General features: G+C 38.1%; 1 protein-coding gene across 4 annotated transcripts in view; it reads right to left on the reverse strand.

The window, feature by feature from the left end:
* Positions 1-314: 314 nt before the first annotated feature.
* PANK1 (pantothenate kinase 1) overlaps positions 315-17,771 on the reverse strand; it is a 35,358-nt gene continuing 17,901 nt past the window's right edge. For all 4 annotated transcript variants that reach the window (XM_014250504.2, XM_014250505.2, XM_005520607.3 and 1 more), the window contains 5 exons: positions 9,384-9,637; positions 7,651-7,827; positions 7,193-7,316; positions 2,390-2,515; positions 315-1,784 (listed from right to left, as the gene is read on the reverse strand). In XM_014250504.2, the coding sequence (XP_014105979.1) occupies positions 1,725-1,784; positions 2,390-2,515; positions 7,193-7,316; positions 7,651-7,827; positions 9,384-9,637 (741 nt within the window). In that variant the 3' untranslated portion in view covers positions 315-1,724. The remainder of the gene's footprint in view (positions 1,785-2,389; positions 2,516-7,192; positions 7,317-7,650; positions 7,828-9,383; positions 9,638-17,771) is intronic.

Genomic DNA, 17,771 nt, shown 5'->3' on the forward strand with positions numbered 1-17,771 from the left:
AAATCAAAGTTTTATTTTCTTTATTAGAAAAATAGAGGCACTGAGCAGAACCATCTGCACTTATCTTAAGCTCAATATTACAGAAAATATCAACTTCAACACTAGTGTTATCTCATATTTTTGTTACAGTTCTTTAAAGTCAACTTCAAGGAGGCAAAAGGCTTCAAAGACTAAAGCTTTGTTATGAAGAGTAAAAGCATGGCAAGAACCAAACGATTATCATAGAAATAAGTAGTCATGTATGTCACAAAAAAATGTATTTTGTATGTCACATCATTGCTTTCAAGAAATGAATTCCACAGATACATTAAAACTGTCAGAACAGTAGAGGTCTTTATTTCCATCAGACAAGTTAACACTTCAGTTAATGTTACCACCTTTCAACATTTGGGAGATATGTAAGTTAATGACTTAAAAAAGTGAAATATACCCCCTTCCAAAAATATACTGAATTTTATACTGTCCCTCTGATGAGTCATTTACATTATGTAACATCACATACAGTCTTTCAAGACAAAATAATTTATGAACTGCTTTTCGGCCTCTCAGTTGTGAGCCCTCAAGGTGTCAAAGGAAAGCAAGTTTGTACATGCTCTGCTGCAACCTAAGTACATGGACTTCAAAGGGATCTCAATTTAACTTGGGAAAAAAAATCCAGAGAGGTCCACAAATCAGAAAAGGTAGAAAATACTGTATTGGAATAAACACTCAAATTTTATTGTCCCGGAGGGAAAGTTAATGCTAGTTTAAAAGCAGAAAGTACTTTAGTCAGTATTTTTCTGATTTTAGTAACTGGGCTTTTAATAATGCTGTTATTAGTTGTTTCCAATTAAGAACAAGTTAAACCTTGCAGACTAAAAAATAAACAACAATCTCCCTTTGCCATCTAATAGCAAGTGTGAATAACATCTTTACTACAGAACTCTTCATGTTGATCAGAGGTTTTAATCAGAAACAGATTTTCATTTTAGTGTTGATTGAATAATTAAAATTTTATTACACAGCTTCTTTAAAGTTTTTATTATAGAGAAGAATCAGCCCTGCAAAACCAGCTGGCATTCTCTTCCTGTTGCAATTCATGACTAGTGAAAAATTGCAATCTTAAACCCCCTGTTATTACCAAGCTTCCTCACAGTCCTTTGAAGAAACACATTTAGCCACATAATGGTTGCAAATTTATTTTTGAGGGGGGCAGAGAGATGTTAAAGTGTCTCATCTAATAAGGAAAGGAAAGGCAAAAAAATCAATGACTAGTTTTCACAGTAAAATGCATCAGCTTTGTAGTTTCATTTGAAACCAAGAACAAATCATGAAACGTCATGAAAATAAGATAAAAAAAAATCTCCTAGAGTGATTACTAAATGAAGTTAAAATTACCACACTAATCAGTAAACCCCAGAAGAAAAGCAGATGCCTCATATATCACAGGTCTTACATTAAACAGTATCAATTTTTTAAAATAAATCCATAAAATCTGTATGTTTGGCCACTTTGCACATTTTTCCCCTAAAAAATACAGTGTACAGGAAAAAAATCTCGTAATTCCCAGTATGAATTCAGAAGTATAAGGTCAAAACCCAGAAATTAAAGATCAGCTAAAAGGATTTTAAATTATTTACAAATCCAGTAGACAGAACTACCATAATGGCTTCACTTCCATCCTTGTAGTGGCTTTCACTCTTACCCAGCAGCATCTGCAGTAGGAATCTCTTCAGACAGCTTCATCACTGATCATCTGTCATTTTAAGCATTTCTAGAAGAGCCCCAACAGCTCCAAAATAACCCTTTGAACGAAGACAAAAGAAAACAAAAACCAATCAAATTCCAAAATAAGACATAACATGAACATAAAGTTTTCAGTTCTATTAAGGCAACTAAAAGAATGTAAGCCCTGCCAAATATTTGCTCTATCTAAAATATGATTCAATAAGATCATCCTTAGGTAGAAGAAAGGGCCTGTCTCACATAGTTCCCCAAAATTATATATAAAAAATAAATTACAAAACCATAATACTGATGCTGTACTGGGGCAGGGAAGTTTCCATTATGGACCTGGCCTTCTGGTAGTCACCTCAAAATTATGCTTACAAAAATGAATGATACTCGAGGTTTTCATACACCAGCCCATGCAAATGAACACTGTTGCTATCAGGGTCAGAAAGCAAATACAAGAAAAGGGCAATGTTTAATAACACAAACCACACAGTCAGTGATCAAACCCACGAGTTAACAAGTAGTATTTTTAAACAAATTTGTAAACTAAATAGCATTTATGCAAAACTTAACTTGCAATTCAAAGCAATGGCATTTCTCCCCTTTCAAATTCACCAAATAAAGAAATACAAGAATTTTGTACTTACAAATAAAAGTTCAACACATATTTCCTTACCTCATGTTCCAAAAACAGAGCTTTTAGCTGTCCCTTGGACCAATAATCCATAGCATATGCTAGCACCTTCATAGAAATCATATTAATTCTGAGAAAGTTGCCAACAAACACCACCTTGTCGATGTTCTGCAAAATTGAATTTGAAAAACATACCAGAAAAATTATATTCAGTTAAATTATTTGTCTTATTTAACATGTACCTCTGCCTCTACTATGAAGTTAAATGGGAATTTTAGGCTATATTTAAATACTTCAAACTGGAAAGTCAAAAAATATTGCAGTAACTGACCGCTAAGTAAGAGACATTGCAAGATCAGGGAGGTACAGAGTCATATTCCAAAGAAAGTGAGAGGCTATTATCATAGATAATCAATATTTGCTTAAAATATTGAATAAATATCACAACCTTCCCAACGTGACTCAGATTATGAGTTTTGGTGGTGGTGTTTGGTTTTTTTAACTGTATATGGCTACAAAATGACATCTTCCACCCCCCGCATGTTAAATGAAACAACTTCCCAGAGATCACTATGATTATCAAATCCAGATGAAGAACCTCTGAAGGATATTTGAGAAGGATTACATTAGAGATGGGAAAGAGCATCTTTCATTATCAATTATCAGGACTGTGACTCCATTTTCAAAAAGCAGGTGAAATGGGGCTATACATAAGACTTGATATGTATGCCATTCCTTTGTTTCAAAGCTCATATGAACTCAGTTTTCATTCAGGAAATTAAGATTTTTTTGAACCATCAGCACTAGGCTGCCAATGAGAAAGCCACAGACCATCCTTACTTGTATATACATCACTGCAGCAAGCAGTGGTTCTGTGTGGTGTTTAAACAATGCCCATAACTACCTTACCAGGCCCAGTTCTGCCCTTTATGCATGGAATTGCACTTGCATTTTGCAAGTGTACCAGATGATGCTCACCAGACACTAGAATTTGTCTAGAAGATTCAGTAAGAAGATACATCCTGCAGATAAAAGTTTTTACAGGAGTCCTGAAGAGCCCTAGGAATGTATCCTTAAGAGTCCTCTGCAGAAGTTTGCCAGAAAGGCTGCACAGGGGCTAGAATTAGCAAGGGCTACCCCTCTATATTGATCCAGCTCTAAAGAGCAACACTTGGCTCTGCAGCAACTCCTGTGCTACAGCCACAGTCGTGCCATGTCCAGGACCAAGCCTGTGACACACCCCAGGGAACATCCTCACTGGAATTCCCAGTGCTGGAGAGAGCTGATCCCCAGACACCGTAACTCATTCACCCACTCTGCTGACTGAGTGATGGACATGCCTGACTGTCCTCAAACCAAACACAGCCACACAAACTTTATTCAATAATTTAGCTTCAGTCATCTATCTCCTTAGACTCTGCAGTCACATCAGCAAGCATTCATACTCGGGAATTTATGAGTGAAAATAAGAACTTCTTAAATTTCAAAATGCTGCTATGGAACATGGCCAAAAGCACCCTGCATCCCCAGATAAGGCAGTTTTATCTCTGAAGCAACTTCAAACAAAGGAGTAACAAATATGCAATTAATTTCCTGTAATGCCATAGCATAAAATTGATTAGAATCTACATTTCAATTCCACATGCGCATGATTTTTTCTGAAAATAAAAACAAAGCTACTGTTACCAGAAGCAATACCTAAGACATAGTATAAAAAATACTGCAAATTTTAAATCTAATAGTACTAATTATAACTACTAGAATAACAGTGTATATTAACATGCAGATCTCAATTTTGTTTCAAACACTCCTTGAGCTGACAAGGATAAAAACTGTATTAATAATATAAAGTTTCCTAGATTTTCTGAACTGAACTAAAAACAAGTTTAGTGTTTTTCAGAAGTCGAAATGCTACTCCTTAAGGGAGTCTTGTCAATTTACTTTTAAATTGTCCACTGCTGAAACTTTCAAACCTGAAAGACAAAAATCTTAAACTGCTGAAGATATGGTGGTGACATGCTTATTTAAGCTAATCAAATTACAGCATCCTGGAAAAGACATGCACTCTTTCACTCTGTGGGGTCTTGTTAAATTGTTCAACTTACCCTGCAGGAAAAAGCTATAGTACAGCTTTAATGTAGTATATTCACATATTTGCCAATATAATTGAATTGGGAAATCTATAGCAATAACACGATAAACAACCCTACACGTATTTTCGCAATGCAGCTTGTCTAGATGCAAACTTACATGTTCTGCGAATAAGAAAAGTATAAACAGGAGATCAGTTTCCTTTATGCAGATCTGCTGTGCCTAGGACAGGCCATTTCAAAGGGTCTGTGGTCAAATGGTTCCAGACTATGGAATTTTTCTACCCCACTGCCAACTTTGTGCAAGAAAACTTGCTTTGAAGTTCTGCAGACAGAATATTTCATTTATTCCCCAGCCTCGTTTTTTCCTGCACATATGCAAGTCATTTTCAACACAATATTAAAGCTGCAATCATTGGGAAAGACTTATCAAAAGTCATGCTTCAGGGCATAAATTGATTCTGTCAACCTAAAAGTGAGCTTTACCATAACCCTAATCTAATACATACAAGCTTCACAAAATAATATCATATTCAACTGTTTATTTAGCTCTTATTTGAGGATTTGATTCAGCAAGCTTGTTGTAAGTCAGAGCCATTTCTCCCAAAGGCAATTTAGGTGTCCAGATTATTTAGCAGAATGATAGTATTATGTTTTTTTCCGCAAGACCAAGCCATCTGAAGATTAGCTTACTTGAAACGATACTGCATGTTTTTCTTTTTAGTAGTATGTAAAGTGACTAAATAAAGTTTTCGTTCTCTAAAACTACACAACGATTTACTTCAAATGTTGGAGAAATTCTGCTTTGACACTGGGAAATGAAGAATATTTAACACATCAGTTCACATTCCTCCACAAGATTCTATGGATCACATCAGTTTTTAAGAGGCCTGCCCCCAGAACAAAGATGTTAGGAGCTCTTACACAATGACTCAGAAGCATTAGTTTTGTTAGCAGCCTATCTCCTCCTCTGAATGCACCACATGTGGTTCCCTGCTGCAACTCTCTATGCTTTGATAGCCCTGTACAATGCTGCTTGAACTCCATGCCACAAGGCAACACTGTAAAGAAGCTGAAAGCAAAGAGAACACTGAAAGAGAATCATCCTGACCGATAGAGTCGAATTGCCAAGAAAAAGAAGTCTGTAGCCACTTTTCACAACGAAGGGAGGTTATCAGTGGCATTTGATAGAGCATACACTACAACTTATACAGATCAGTACGTTTTGAAAGTCCTCTAGAGAGGAATATGAGCAACAAACATACTAATGGCAAACAAAATTAAAAGAGAATAAAAAATGAACAGCATAGCAGTGCTGAAGAGACTTATATCCCGTGACTGAGGAAAAAATGGCAGATCAAGTTCAAATTTAAAAAGTGAAATGACACAACTAAAAGGGAGAAAGACAGAGACACTTGATTATGCAGACACAAAATAGGCTCCAAATTAGCCACTTTAAGATGAGACCATGGAGAGAGTGTTGATGATTTCTTAGAAATTAGTTCCATCCTCACAAAAATGAGATATTATGAACTGTTAGTAAAGGAGTTCTGAACACAAGATTTATCAATATGCCATCACATAAATTCATTAAGCAACCACACTCTGAATACCATATGAAGATCTCATAATTCAATCTTAAAATTACAACTATAAAATAGATTAAAAAGACAAAATGAAGGAGTGCATAAAAGAGTGTCTTCTCTTTTTTTAGGTTAGGAGATTAAGTATTAGGACCTTTTGTCTTGGAAATACCGAGAGTGAGATGTGACAAAGGTTGATTAAAAATCAAATCAAAACCCACACACACCAAAAGCACTAGTGATTAATTATTTACTATTTCTGATAAAGCCATAAGCTAGACAGGACCCAATAAAATGATTAGATGGCAGTTTGGTGAGTTTCTTGGGTAGGTTTTGTTCAATTTTTCTGGCTCTGTGTGTGTGTTGTTGATTAAAAATATAAAAGCAGCAGCAATTTTTTCTACCAACAGAATGCTGTGCAGCTAAAACACCTGTGCATTAAAAAAATTATATTAATTCATTATCTTCTCGGAACAGATAAAAAGTATTAGTTTCCACATAATTGTAAAGGATGCAATCTGCAGATAAAAGCAAGGGCCTAATGTTTGGGTTTGTGGTGGTGTTTTTTGTGTTTTGTTTTTTAACTGCTGGAAGCTGAAGTGATGGATGGAACAATCCATCCCTATTTATCATGCCTAATGAAAAGAATGTAACAAACATCTGATAGGAGTTTGAGGCAGAAAAATGAACTGCATTTTTCTTCTTTCTGACACAGTGCAATGGAGCTTGCATCTATCCAAACATTTAAAACAATACACAATTTGAACCTATCCTGCTATGGAAACAATCCAAGCAAAGTAGTATTCAAAATAAAATCTGTCATTCTGTAGTAAAACCTGTAAATAACTACAAAGTAATAGAGTAATAATTAGTATTGCAAACATGTTAATATCTATGTATTACAGCTGGAGAACAACTGCACACTCCAGGCTAAAGCTCAATGCCTCAAAGTGATGTTTACAATTTTTCTCCCCTCTTCCCTAGCTTGGTAGCTTGAACAGCCTTACACTTTGCATCAAAGCATACACATAACAAGCCACAAGACATGACATTAAATATATGCATATTTACCAAGGCCAGGACACACCTACCACAACAGCAATTTGCATTTTTGCATCCTGATAATCTCACTTTGTTGCTTCTAAGTTTTAAACTCATGGTAAATAACTTACCTCATTCAATGCACACATGCGAGCAATAGAACCTATGTTGTTGGTGATGGTGACCAAAGTAGCTCTGGCCAAGTCCTCTTTACTGATGGAATCTCTCTTTTCTTTACTCATCATATGACCAAAGCTGTGTAAGGAAGATCATGTCTTTTAACATGAGATATTCAGGAGTGATAAAAGACCTTAAAATTTTATCATTTAGCAACCTGTGCTGGATTTGACAACCTTTCCTTTGTGACAGATTTGAAATGTGAACAGGGATCTCATGCATCAGGCATTACTTACACCTATTTAAGAAAAAAGCACCAGAAGTAGGTGAGAGATCTAAGGACAAACCCCATGATACATTGAGTGACATTTCCACATGGACACAGTGCATAGTCCAGGGATTATACACTCAGTTTAGCATGCACAGGAAGTTTCCCAAGGGACTGCTTACAAACAGCTTGATTAACACATACCTTGATGCTACAGCAGATCCTTGAAGGCCAAACCGCTCATAGTCTCCTCCATAGATATCTTTCACCAGCTTATCCACATTGGTGCTGTCTCCTTTCGCGGCCATTTCCAGCGCTTCCTCAAATGTCTCACAGCCAGTGAGCAAACAGCACAGGCCCAGGAATGTTCCTCCTCCAAGGCTGGAAAAGTACAGTCCCTTCAGACCAGCAGACTGAACCAGCTTTTACCACAACCCTTCAGACTGCCATTTACAACGTGCTGTACGCAGGTGCCAACTGTATCTCACAACTCCTCCCTCAGATGAGTGAGCACCGACACTCTACGCTGAGTTCCTATTTAACACAAGTGTCATCCCATGTGGTTTTAACTGAACTGGACTTGAGTCTTTAATCCTTAAACATGAGAAATTATACTAAAGGGTTAGCTAAGAATAAGGTCCAATCTAACACCACAGATACCACTTTGCTATTTGTAGCACTCTAACAAGTTTTCTGCACAAGAATAATTAGCCAGCAGAGCACTCAAGTGAGTGAGGAAAGAATGAACAGTGAACAAAGGTAAATCTACAAGGGCTGGCAGCCAAGACAGATCTTGTCCCCCTAGCCAGTGGCAGGAAGCAGTCTGGTTGGCTCCTTTTCAAAGCAAGCCTAGCATCAGCCCTGAATGTTCTTTCTCTGCAAGAACTCTAAGCAAGGAGCACTCACTTGAATATTTTGTAAAGGTTCAAGTACAGTATTTACTGACTACATAAATTTAGCAGGGAGTATTTAACTGTGCATAACGTGTTGCTAACTCATTAAAGTTCTACTTTGGACTTTTCAGTCTTACAGACATGAGCTTAAATTTACTATCTCTACATCCTTCCTCATTCTTTCTTGGCCACTGACAAAGTTAGCTCATTTGCAGTGACGACAGTCACAGCAACTGGAGCCACTGAAAACAAGGTGATCAGTGAGACACCACATTTGTACTTCGTGAAAAAACACAGGAGGTCAGATAGGAACACTATTTAGTCCGTGCTCTTGGATTATTGGGTTTTTCAGAACACATCTCATAGCAGTGTAATATACTCCATATCTGAACAGTAGAAAACTCTGCAAACCAGCCACAAGACAGTATTGATTTCATCATCTATAATGAGTCAACACACTGTGGTCATGTTTTTTCTTCCATAGTGGAAAGGATTAGAAGCACATCTACCAAAGATGCCAAAATCTTTGTGCTTGAAGAAGACTCAGAACTGCAGGAAATCCAATGCCTCCCACTGAACTTGTGTCCTTCTGTACTGCAGATAGAGAAATGGCTCGTGGGTACCCTTGTGGCAAAGGCATGCACTAGGCTAAGGCAACAGAAGATATATATACATGTCATGTGCATTATACGGGAGAAACTTTAATATATACCATGCACCAAACAACGGAATGCAGGGGAGAGAAGATTCACTTGCTGCAACAGTTTTATTTTGGTAATTCACAGCAAGAGATGGGAAATAGGTAAGAACACCAACAAGAGACTAAGGCAGATCTAAAGTTGAACATATCAATGATTTCCCTGACATAGATACCCTCTCTGAAGGTATACTAGGATATTTTCAGCCTTGCTACTGGTACCTTTTAAAAGAAATGGGAATACATCCACAATTTGGAAATGTAGCTACTGATCACACTCTCTAATTCTACCTGTTCAGTTGTGAAGGAGAAAAGAAAACAATTAAAAGAAACAAAAGTAAATTTACCTGGATCCTGTCACTCTTTTATAATTGTCCTTAGAATAGACAGCTAGGATGCTGACCCCTGAGCCTATGTTAACCAGCAGCATAGGATATGGATTATCAAGGCAGTAAGGCTTTTTCTGGCACTGTTCAGGATCTGTAGGATTTTCAAAATAATAGCACTCTGGTTGGCCATTGAAACCAACAGAATCAACATAAAGGAGACCCTGGATCAAACAGTCCAATTCATCCAGTTTATAGAGCTGTAGATCAGCCATCTGTAAAAGAATAACAAGAAATTAAGAAACACACATTTCCAAGGATAATACAACACTGAGAAGGACAAAAGGCTCCACTAAAGCACTGATCACTTGAATAGTAACACATTATGCTGTTTAAGCAGTACAAAGATCTAAGCACGTAAGCAGTACAAAGATCTAAGCATGTAAGCAGTACAAAGATCTAAGCATGAAGTCTGAAATAAAAATTCACTATCTGTCTGACAACAGGTACCTCCCAAAACAGTGATGTGCTACATTACATTACATGCAGTAATGCCATCTAGTCCCTTTGCCTTTGAGATATTCTGGGCTCTGTATGCAGGAATTTCTGCCCAGTATTCTGACACAATAAATGTCTTTCCCTTCATTCCCAGCCCAAGAGGAACTGTGTTCTGCAGCTTTTGGGCAGTATCAGACATGTGCCTACACAGCAGAATTCCTCAGGATACAAAGTACTTTAGCTCATCATCCAACTACATTTCCCAGCAATTTAATGAAATTTTCAATAGAAGCATTAAGATGTGCATGTTATGTTAATATGCATTAAATATACAGTGGATTTTTTTTTAGTATATATCAGTAGTTATTCTTGTTATTTTTTTAAATTACAATGAGCACTTTAAAATGCCTCATCAAAAACAGAGGCATAACATAACCCCTTTGTTTGGTGAAAAACTATATAAAAAATCCAAACAAAAAGATTGTCCAGCCCATGCCCCCAGCAGAATATAACTTAAAGAGAAGGCAGACAATCAGTAACAAAAGCTGACAAAAGACATTCCCTCTGAGATCTCGCAGGTCACCATGACTGTACTCCAACAGACATGTCTACTTGCCATAGTATTCTACTCACTTGAATGAGAAGTAACATCCTTTCTCATAATAGGACACACTGACCAACTGTAGAAAGTCTCCTTTCCATTTTTAGGTAGAGGAGAGGGCAAAAAAGACCTGTAAAGTTGCCCATCCAAATCCTGAGGTAATTTTCATCCTCAAGCATGCAAAGCAGGACATGCCTAACTCTACTTTCCAGAAAAAAAAAAAAAAAAAAAAAAAAAAAAAAAAAAAAAAAAAAAGCAGCAGAGTATAATGGAGTTACACAGTACACAGCTGGTTCTCCAGTATTTGCATACTGCAGGATGTTTTTATAATGGCTAATGGAGAAGGTTTACACGGGTAACTATGTCCTATTTTTAATTCTGGAAGCTATATTAAGGCACTATAAACAGGGAAGATATTTCTGTAGAACAGGCATGGTCAATAGGTTACATTCTTTTAAGCTATTTAAATCTCCCCTGCTCACTCTTTACTCTTCTTGTACACAGCTCTAACTTGCTGTAAGTGAAAGCTATCCCACTGTTTGGGTCTGTCCTTTTGTTTTACTTGCCACTCCTCAAATCCCATAACCAGGGAAAAGAAGTAAGACCAAAAGGACCAAACCAGCAGTCTCAAGGACCTCAAGAGAGATTCAGTTATTCATAGGACAAGCAAGAGAGGTGGAAATCATTTCCTCTTGTTTCTGTATTTCCTCCTGCAACTTCTGCAACCTCTTTTTTTTTTTATTACCACATTGCTACACAAATTAAAATTAGAGAAATGCAGCATAAAAGACTTGAACCATTTAGCTACCAAATATGAAGAATAAGCATAATTTGTGAGAAAATGATTTCTTAAGGCTACTTCGCAAATATCTTGGATTTAATTGATTTCTAACTATTAGACCAAGAGGAAAAGCTCCAAGATACACACAAGACAAGGTATGGTGCAAGGTATCAACATAATAAACCTTCGTGCACTTTATCACAATCAACATTGCATGGAGTCCACTAAGTCATCACTCCTTACAGGATTTATTTAGTTCAACAAACATTGCACATACCTGGATGACATAGGGAAATATTCTGTACTACCCATGATCTTCCCCCAGGTTATGTGTTGCAGTGTCAGTTTCCTCACCTCAGTGTGTAAGTTGGACACAGCATGACCAAACATGATCTAACACAGATGCACAAATGTGCTGTGAACCAGGAGCTCTTGTACAAAGATGAGTCATTAGCAGGTTTATGGCCCCTACTGTCCAAACCTCTATTCTAATGTAAGCCAAATACCCAGCCACAAGCTGCTTTTGCCTGACCCATGTTACACTTTTACAAACAGGTAAGCACTAGCCAGAGACCTTGCAAGACATAAACAAGTAATACAAATCAGAGTAGAACACTTCTGACATCAGTACAAAACCACAGACAAACCCATTGATTCTACAAACTCACCTCACCAATTCTGTAAGAACAAAACAAGAGAAACTAATCAGGTTCTTTCTCAAGCATTACACATAGAGGTTTTATTAGGTTCAGCCCTCAATGTATAAAAGGCACGCTGAAATTTGTTCTTTTTATAGCTCTGTGCTATATTTAACAGTTGATATACTATAAGCAGAAAGTCCTGTTACTGCTTTCTTGTGGAGGCAGGTCAGCCTGCCAAGGCTTTCCCTTGGAAGAATGTGCCTTGAGGAAGCTGTGATAAGCTTATCTCAAGCCTCTCCTGGAGAGATAGCCCTTAGATGGCACCATCCTCTCTTGTCACGGTGAGCTATCCCACCATGCTTTGGTGACTACGTTGATCCCATTGGTTTTCCCCCCAGTACCACCCTGGCTTTCCTCCATAAAAGCCCCAGCTTCTGTCCAGTTCAGCAGGGAGCTGCTGTCCCTGGCTACCCTTCACAGAGCCACTGGACAATAAAGGCTGTCTCTGCGGAATCGCCACACGACGCTCCTGTCTCTCTGTCTCTGAGTAAGCCTGGGATAACCGCACAAGCAGAGCTGAAATCACTGAGCTGAAATCACTTGCAGCCACAGGCTACCCCTTGCTGAGGTTACCCGTTGGCCAGGGATTGCCATCTCTTGCGGGACTGCTCTCTCTGGGAAAGTCCTGGCATCCCAGGTCAGACCAACGGACCTGGCCTGGCCACCACGCTTCCTTTCCTGTATGATATTCACAGCAGATTGAAAAACTATTTTCCTGTGTCATTGCAGCAGTCTGGATTTGATTTTTGGAATAATCAAGATAGGCATCAGCATGCTATGTCAATCCACCTTCCTTCAGAAAACCAAAAGTTCTGCAGCCACCACATACCCAAGGTCCCAAATAGCTTACTGAGCCACCACTGATCTCATTTCTAAACAGAAAGTAGGGCAAAGTTTCAAGAAATGTAGTAACTCAGTCTTGTACAAGAAGCCAGGATAGAGCCATGGTCACAATTCAGTCCCCTTCCCTGCATATACAACTGTTACTTTGCCCACAATGTCTCAGAGCAGCAAAACTGCATTGCACAATAGATTTACCTGTAACCATTGTAACTAATTTACAAGTAGGCAATCATTTCTTCTGCTGCCATCACCTGACCTACCACACTCTAGTCACCCTCAACCTTCAGCTGCTCAAACCTCTTCTCCTTAGAGGAACCAAAGTTTATGTGCAAATATGCATAACAAAAATGGAAGCTGTGTCTAGAAGCAAATGATTACAAAATGCATTTGCAGGTATTTTTCAGCTCTTTACAATTCCTACTGTGAAGGCAGACAGCAAAATGGTCAACTTACCCTACTCTGCACTCCTGTGACTATATTCAGCACAGTGCCTCTCTACAGGTTATGTCAGAAAGTTGTGCTATGAGAAAAACAACTGCAGAACAAAGTAGTATACAGGACCCTGGAGGGAAAATTTATGATTACAGGGAAACCACATATATGTTTTTTTTAAAGCAAATATTTTATGCATTATAGCCAGACTGTAGCTATTCCTCTTTTCTTTAAGACTGCTTTTTAAATACTGGGGGAGGGAACAAAACACTTCAGATCTCAAGAAACTCTCCAGGACCATCAAAAGGAGTGACTTAGGACTTCAACCATGCTTGCAAGCAGGTGCAACACACCAAGGGAATGTAGCCAACATTTCCCCCATGACATTAGCAACAAACTCCTGAAACACAGCCGATTTCAAGGATACAAAGTCTGCTGTTACTTCATACAGATGCTGTTCCAAGAAGAATGAAAGACCATCTCTTGTACTCTTGCAAAAAGTGCTGGAAAATTGTGCTACCTGTTGAAATTTAGACCTGGATTTCTTTGTTGTTTCTCTTGTTTCTTGTTGTTTTTGGTTTTTTTTAAATAGTGTGCATAACATTAAAAAAAATTAGCTGCATTCAAATACCAAGCACTATAAAAAGAAAAAACATGGTACCATCTTGTTTCTGCTTTCAAGTATGGAAGCACATAAATCAAAGACTTGGGTCCCATTTGTTTTTTATTATGGGTGAGCAAATACTTCCACTTCACCAAGGTTTCACCCAGTCCTCTATAAGTGAGCTGAGGGTAACTATGACATATATGCACTAGGGTTAAAGTCTAATGCATCACCACTGGTGTGCAGACATATTTTCAATGAAGCTCCAGCTCATGAAACATTTCAACCACTTCTACTGTATTCTGGTGAACACAAGAAAGTCTGAACCTACATGCAGTTGCAAGTTCATTTTTCGCTTGGACTTCCAATGAGAAATATTTTTTTTTCTGTAAAAAACTGTTAGGAACATAACATCTTGCAAGTTTTTAATTATCAATTACAATAGCCTCATATCACTCTGACTTCTATGTCTGCTGGGCATTGCTCCAGTTTTTATTTCTTAGAATAGCTTACAATCTAGCTTTTCCTTCCATCTCTCTCCCATCACCTCTCCTCCATTTTCATAAAGACTTTGCTTTCTTTATATTTTGATTATCTTCATTTCAACCCCCACCCCTTCTACTTTATGGAGCTGAAAATAACCACTCACATTCAAACAAGACAAAATCTAATGCAAATAAACTGCAAGTCCAACATTCACTGAGGCAGAAGATTCACTCTGTATCAGCTTTGGGCAAAAAAAGCACTCATCAGGAATCCTGTGCAGAGCTCTGCCCTCTTGCATAGCGAGCCTCAAGGATCTCTTCCCTCTTGGAAGGGAAGAGATGAACATTGTTTCTCCCTATTCCCTCTAAAGAGGTTACTTTACCAATTCTCTGGATGCTGCTTTCAACTCCAGCCCCCTGCCTTCAGCCTCCTCAGCAAGATGATTTTTGAGTGTCTCATACTAACTGTGAAAGAGTTACACAGCTTACTCACCCTACAACAGAGGACAGTGAGTTTATTTGTTTTAAGATGAACACAGTCCATAAGTCGTCCTCAGGCATTCAGTTCATACCATGAAGTCAAGCCTTAGAATTAGCTAATAACTGGCACTATCCAACAGCCAAGCTCACTTTCAAAGCATTTTCTTTTAAGGGAAGTCAAGGCCACAGTTTGAGTCTGTGTTGGTAAGATATTTCTTCCCCTGTCCCAAATGTTCTTGTGACTGGAGGTTTTTAGCACAGATGCTGCTCCCACTGAAGACAGGAGTAAAATTTCTATTAAGACAAGTCAGGTTCTGCAACTGTCTGTTCAGGAAAGGAATACAGAAATCCCACCTTTGAGCCACTGTAATCAACAGAAATTTTATAACAGAGCAGGTTTTAATCAAAAGTCTGAATATTCCTTCCTTCTCTCATCCTGCCCATCCTTTACACTGAGTTGCTTTACAAAACTGAATGGCTGCCTAAAAATTTATTCCTCATTACATTAACAGCAAACTTCTGTGCAAGTAATGTTCCTGTGCCATCATGGAGGAGTCACAGCACAGAGAGAGATTCATCTGTCTAAGTACTCCTTACTTTTACAGAAGTGGTTACTTGAGCATTAGAATATGTGAAGTGACAGTACATAGTTGGGGAAAGGAAGAAGGATAATCAGAATCAGGCTGCAGATTTATCCATGCCTTAATACCATTGTTACCTGAAAATAAAGACAGCCAGCCATAAAGACCATTCAGAGAGGAAATAAAAAAAGAACAAAAATGCAAGTAAAAAACCCCTAGGCTGGAAACAGTCCTTTTGGTGAATTACTTACTGATGTGCTCTTCAATGAACATTAAGTATAACCATATGATTGTTAAAATTATTTCTGTGGTCTAGTTTCATGAATAGAGTCAATTTTCCTACTTCCAGAGGAAGCACTCAGATCTTCAGAATGAGTCACATGATTTGCCAAGCTACCGACTGACAAAAGATCCAACATACTGCCAGCAATTAGCATGCAGACCACAGAGACTTCTCCAGGTATCCAACTCTCCAATACCGCAGATTATATGAGGGAGGTGAAATAGCTAAACCTAGGTAGCTTTGTAGATTTAGTTGCCTTTTTATAGAAAAAAAAAACAAACCCAGTCTTAAGGTAAACAGACTATGTCTCACCATTTTATGTTATTTTTTTAAATACACAAAAGCAACATAGATGTCTAGATCAAACCTATTTAACTCATTTAGGGATTCAGAACCCAAGCAACAGAGGCAAGTAACAATGGTATTTGCCTCTCTATTTTAAGGAGGAAAAGCTTCTGTAATCTTAGAGGGCTTCCTTCCTTGGGATTTGAATGTTATTTTGCAATATATTGGATCTTTTGTCCTAAATCTATGCAATCTTACAGTTACATTGAGAAATACTAGGAAAGACAAGTAACTTAAAAGCATATACACAGGAAAGTAAAGGGACAAAACAAAAGCAAGGTAGCTAGAGTTTACTAGCATTTAGCTAGAATTTTTTATTGAAAGTAACTTTACAAACATACCTTAGTTTCTCTACACTTCTTCTAAGTAACAAACAGGAAGATTTGAAGTCTCCTCCATATAAAGCATTTTACAATACTGAATCCTGTGATAGCAAGATCTAGACTTGGCACATATTCTTTGCTTCTAGAGGTGCATTAGTGTCCAAATACTTGAAACAGGTATTTCTGAGCTTTGACAGAGCAGTCCTGAAGCTGTTGCCCAGTGACAATTTATACACAGCAGAACTCACTGAGAGGCAGCTGCTGTTACCATGGCTAATGAAGTGTGACAATTTAAGTGCCAGTACCCAGAACACTCTGCCCTTTGAGAGAGATTAAGCAAGCAAACTTCCATGTAATAGATAATATTCTGCTTCTGTAATTCTCTATGGATATTCCAGTTTGAGCCAAGAAATACTTGCTATAAAGGAAGGTATGGAACTGGATAGCTGTAAGAAGTGTCCAAGCACTCATTTTAGTGGGAGTGAACTGATTGCTTTATGCTAGAAAACTCCCCAGCCAGCCTTTATGGGGTTTGTCTTAAACTACCTACAAATGTTGTAGCACATAGGATATTAACAAGACTGCAGAAATGTGGAATTTCATGTCTAAGTCCACCGGTCATTTGTTATGTGACCTCTTATTTGTGTTCAACAGCTGGCAAACTCCTCCAGCTATGTCTCCCCCTGCTATAGTGACTATATTGCAGCTGAGACAAGACTGATCCCTCACCGTAGATTGCGTATTTACAGCCTGTAAGGCCAAAGCTACAAAGAGAAATGATCAGCTGTGAGAGCCACCTTTGAGAGGCACCTTTCAGTTCAATTCTACAGCTGTGCGAGTGAGGGACATGAACTTCCTTACTAAGCAACTGCAGCTGTTATCACATGATGCAGGAAGAATGAATTTGGAGAGACCATTGACCATTCCAAGGGGGTAGTCAGCCTCTTCCAAAAGTCCTAAAGTGAACTCCCATTGTCACTAAAGAATGTGGCCTGAATCATACCCAGGACACACGAAAAGATACTCAGAAACACCTAAACTGAGGCCACACTGACTACAACTGCAACTCACCTCCTACTGTGGTGCCAACATCCTTACACAATGCAAGGCAAACAGGTTTTTGAGGACTTAGTCATCAGTAGACTCTAACTTGTAAGGGACTTGCAATCAACCTAAAAGACAAGAAATCTAGCACTAGTGATGGACTACTACACCAATTCAGAAACTTGATAATTCTTCCTTGGACATGGAAACAGTCTAATATTCACTGAAAGTGACTGCACAACAGCCTAACATTTGGAATTTGTGTTGAGCTCTTACAGCATTCTTTTTCCCCTCAGAATCGCAGTCATCTGGTATGCAAGGATATTGATGACAGAAGGGTATTGACAAAGAAAAAAAACTCTTGTACAGCAGGAATACATGTTTGGAGTTAAAAATGAAGCACATAGA

This window comes from Pseudopodoces humilis, chromosome 9 (genome assembly GCF_049639895.1).
Source record: "Pseudopodoces humilis isolate 2021_Gansu_Grassland_sample_001 chromosome 9, ASM4963989v1, whole genome shotgun sequence".
Taxonomy (NCBI): domain Eukaryota; kingdom Metazoa; phylum Chordata; class Aves; order Passeriformes; family Paridae; genus Pseudopodoces; species Pseudopodoces humilis.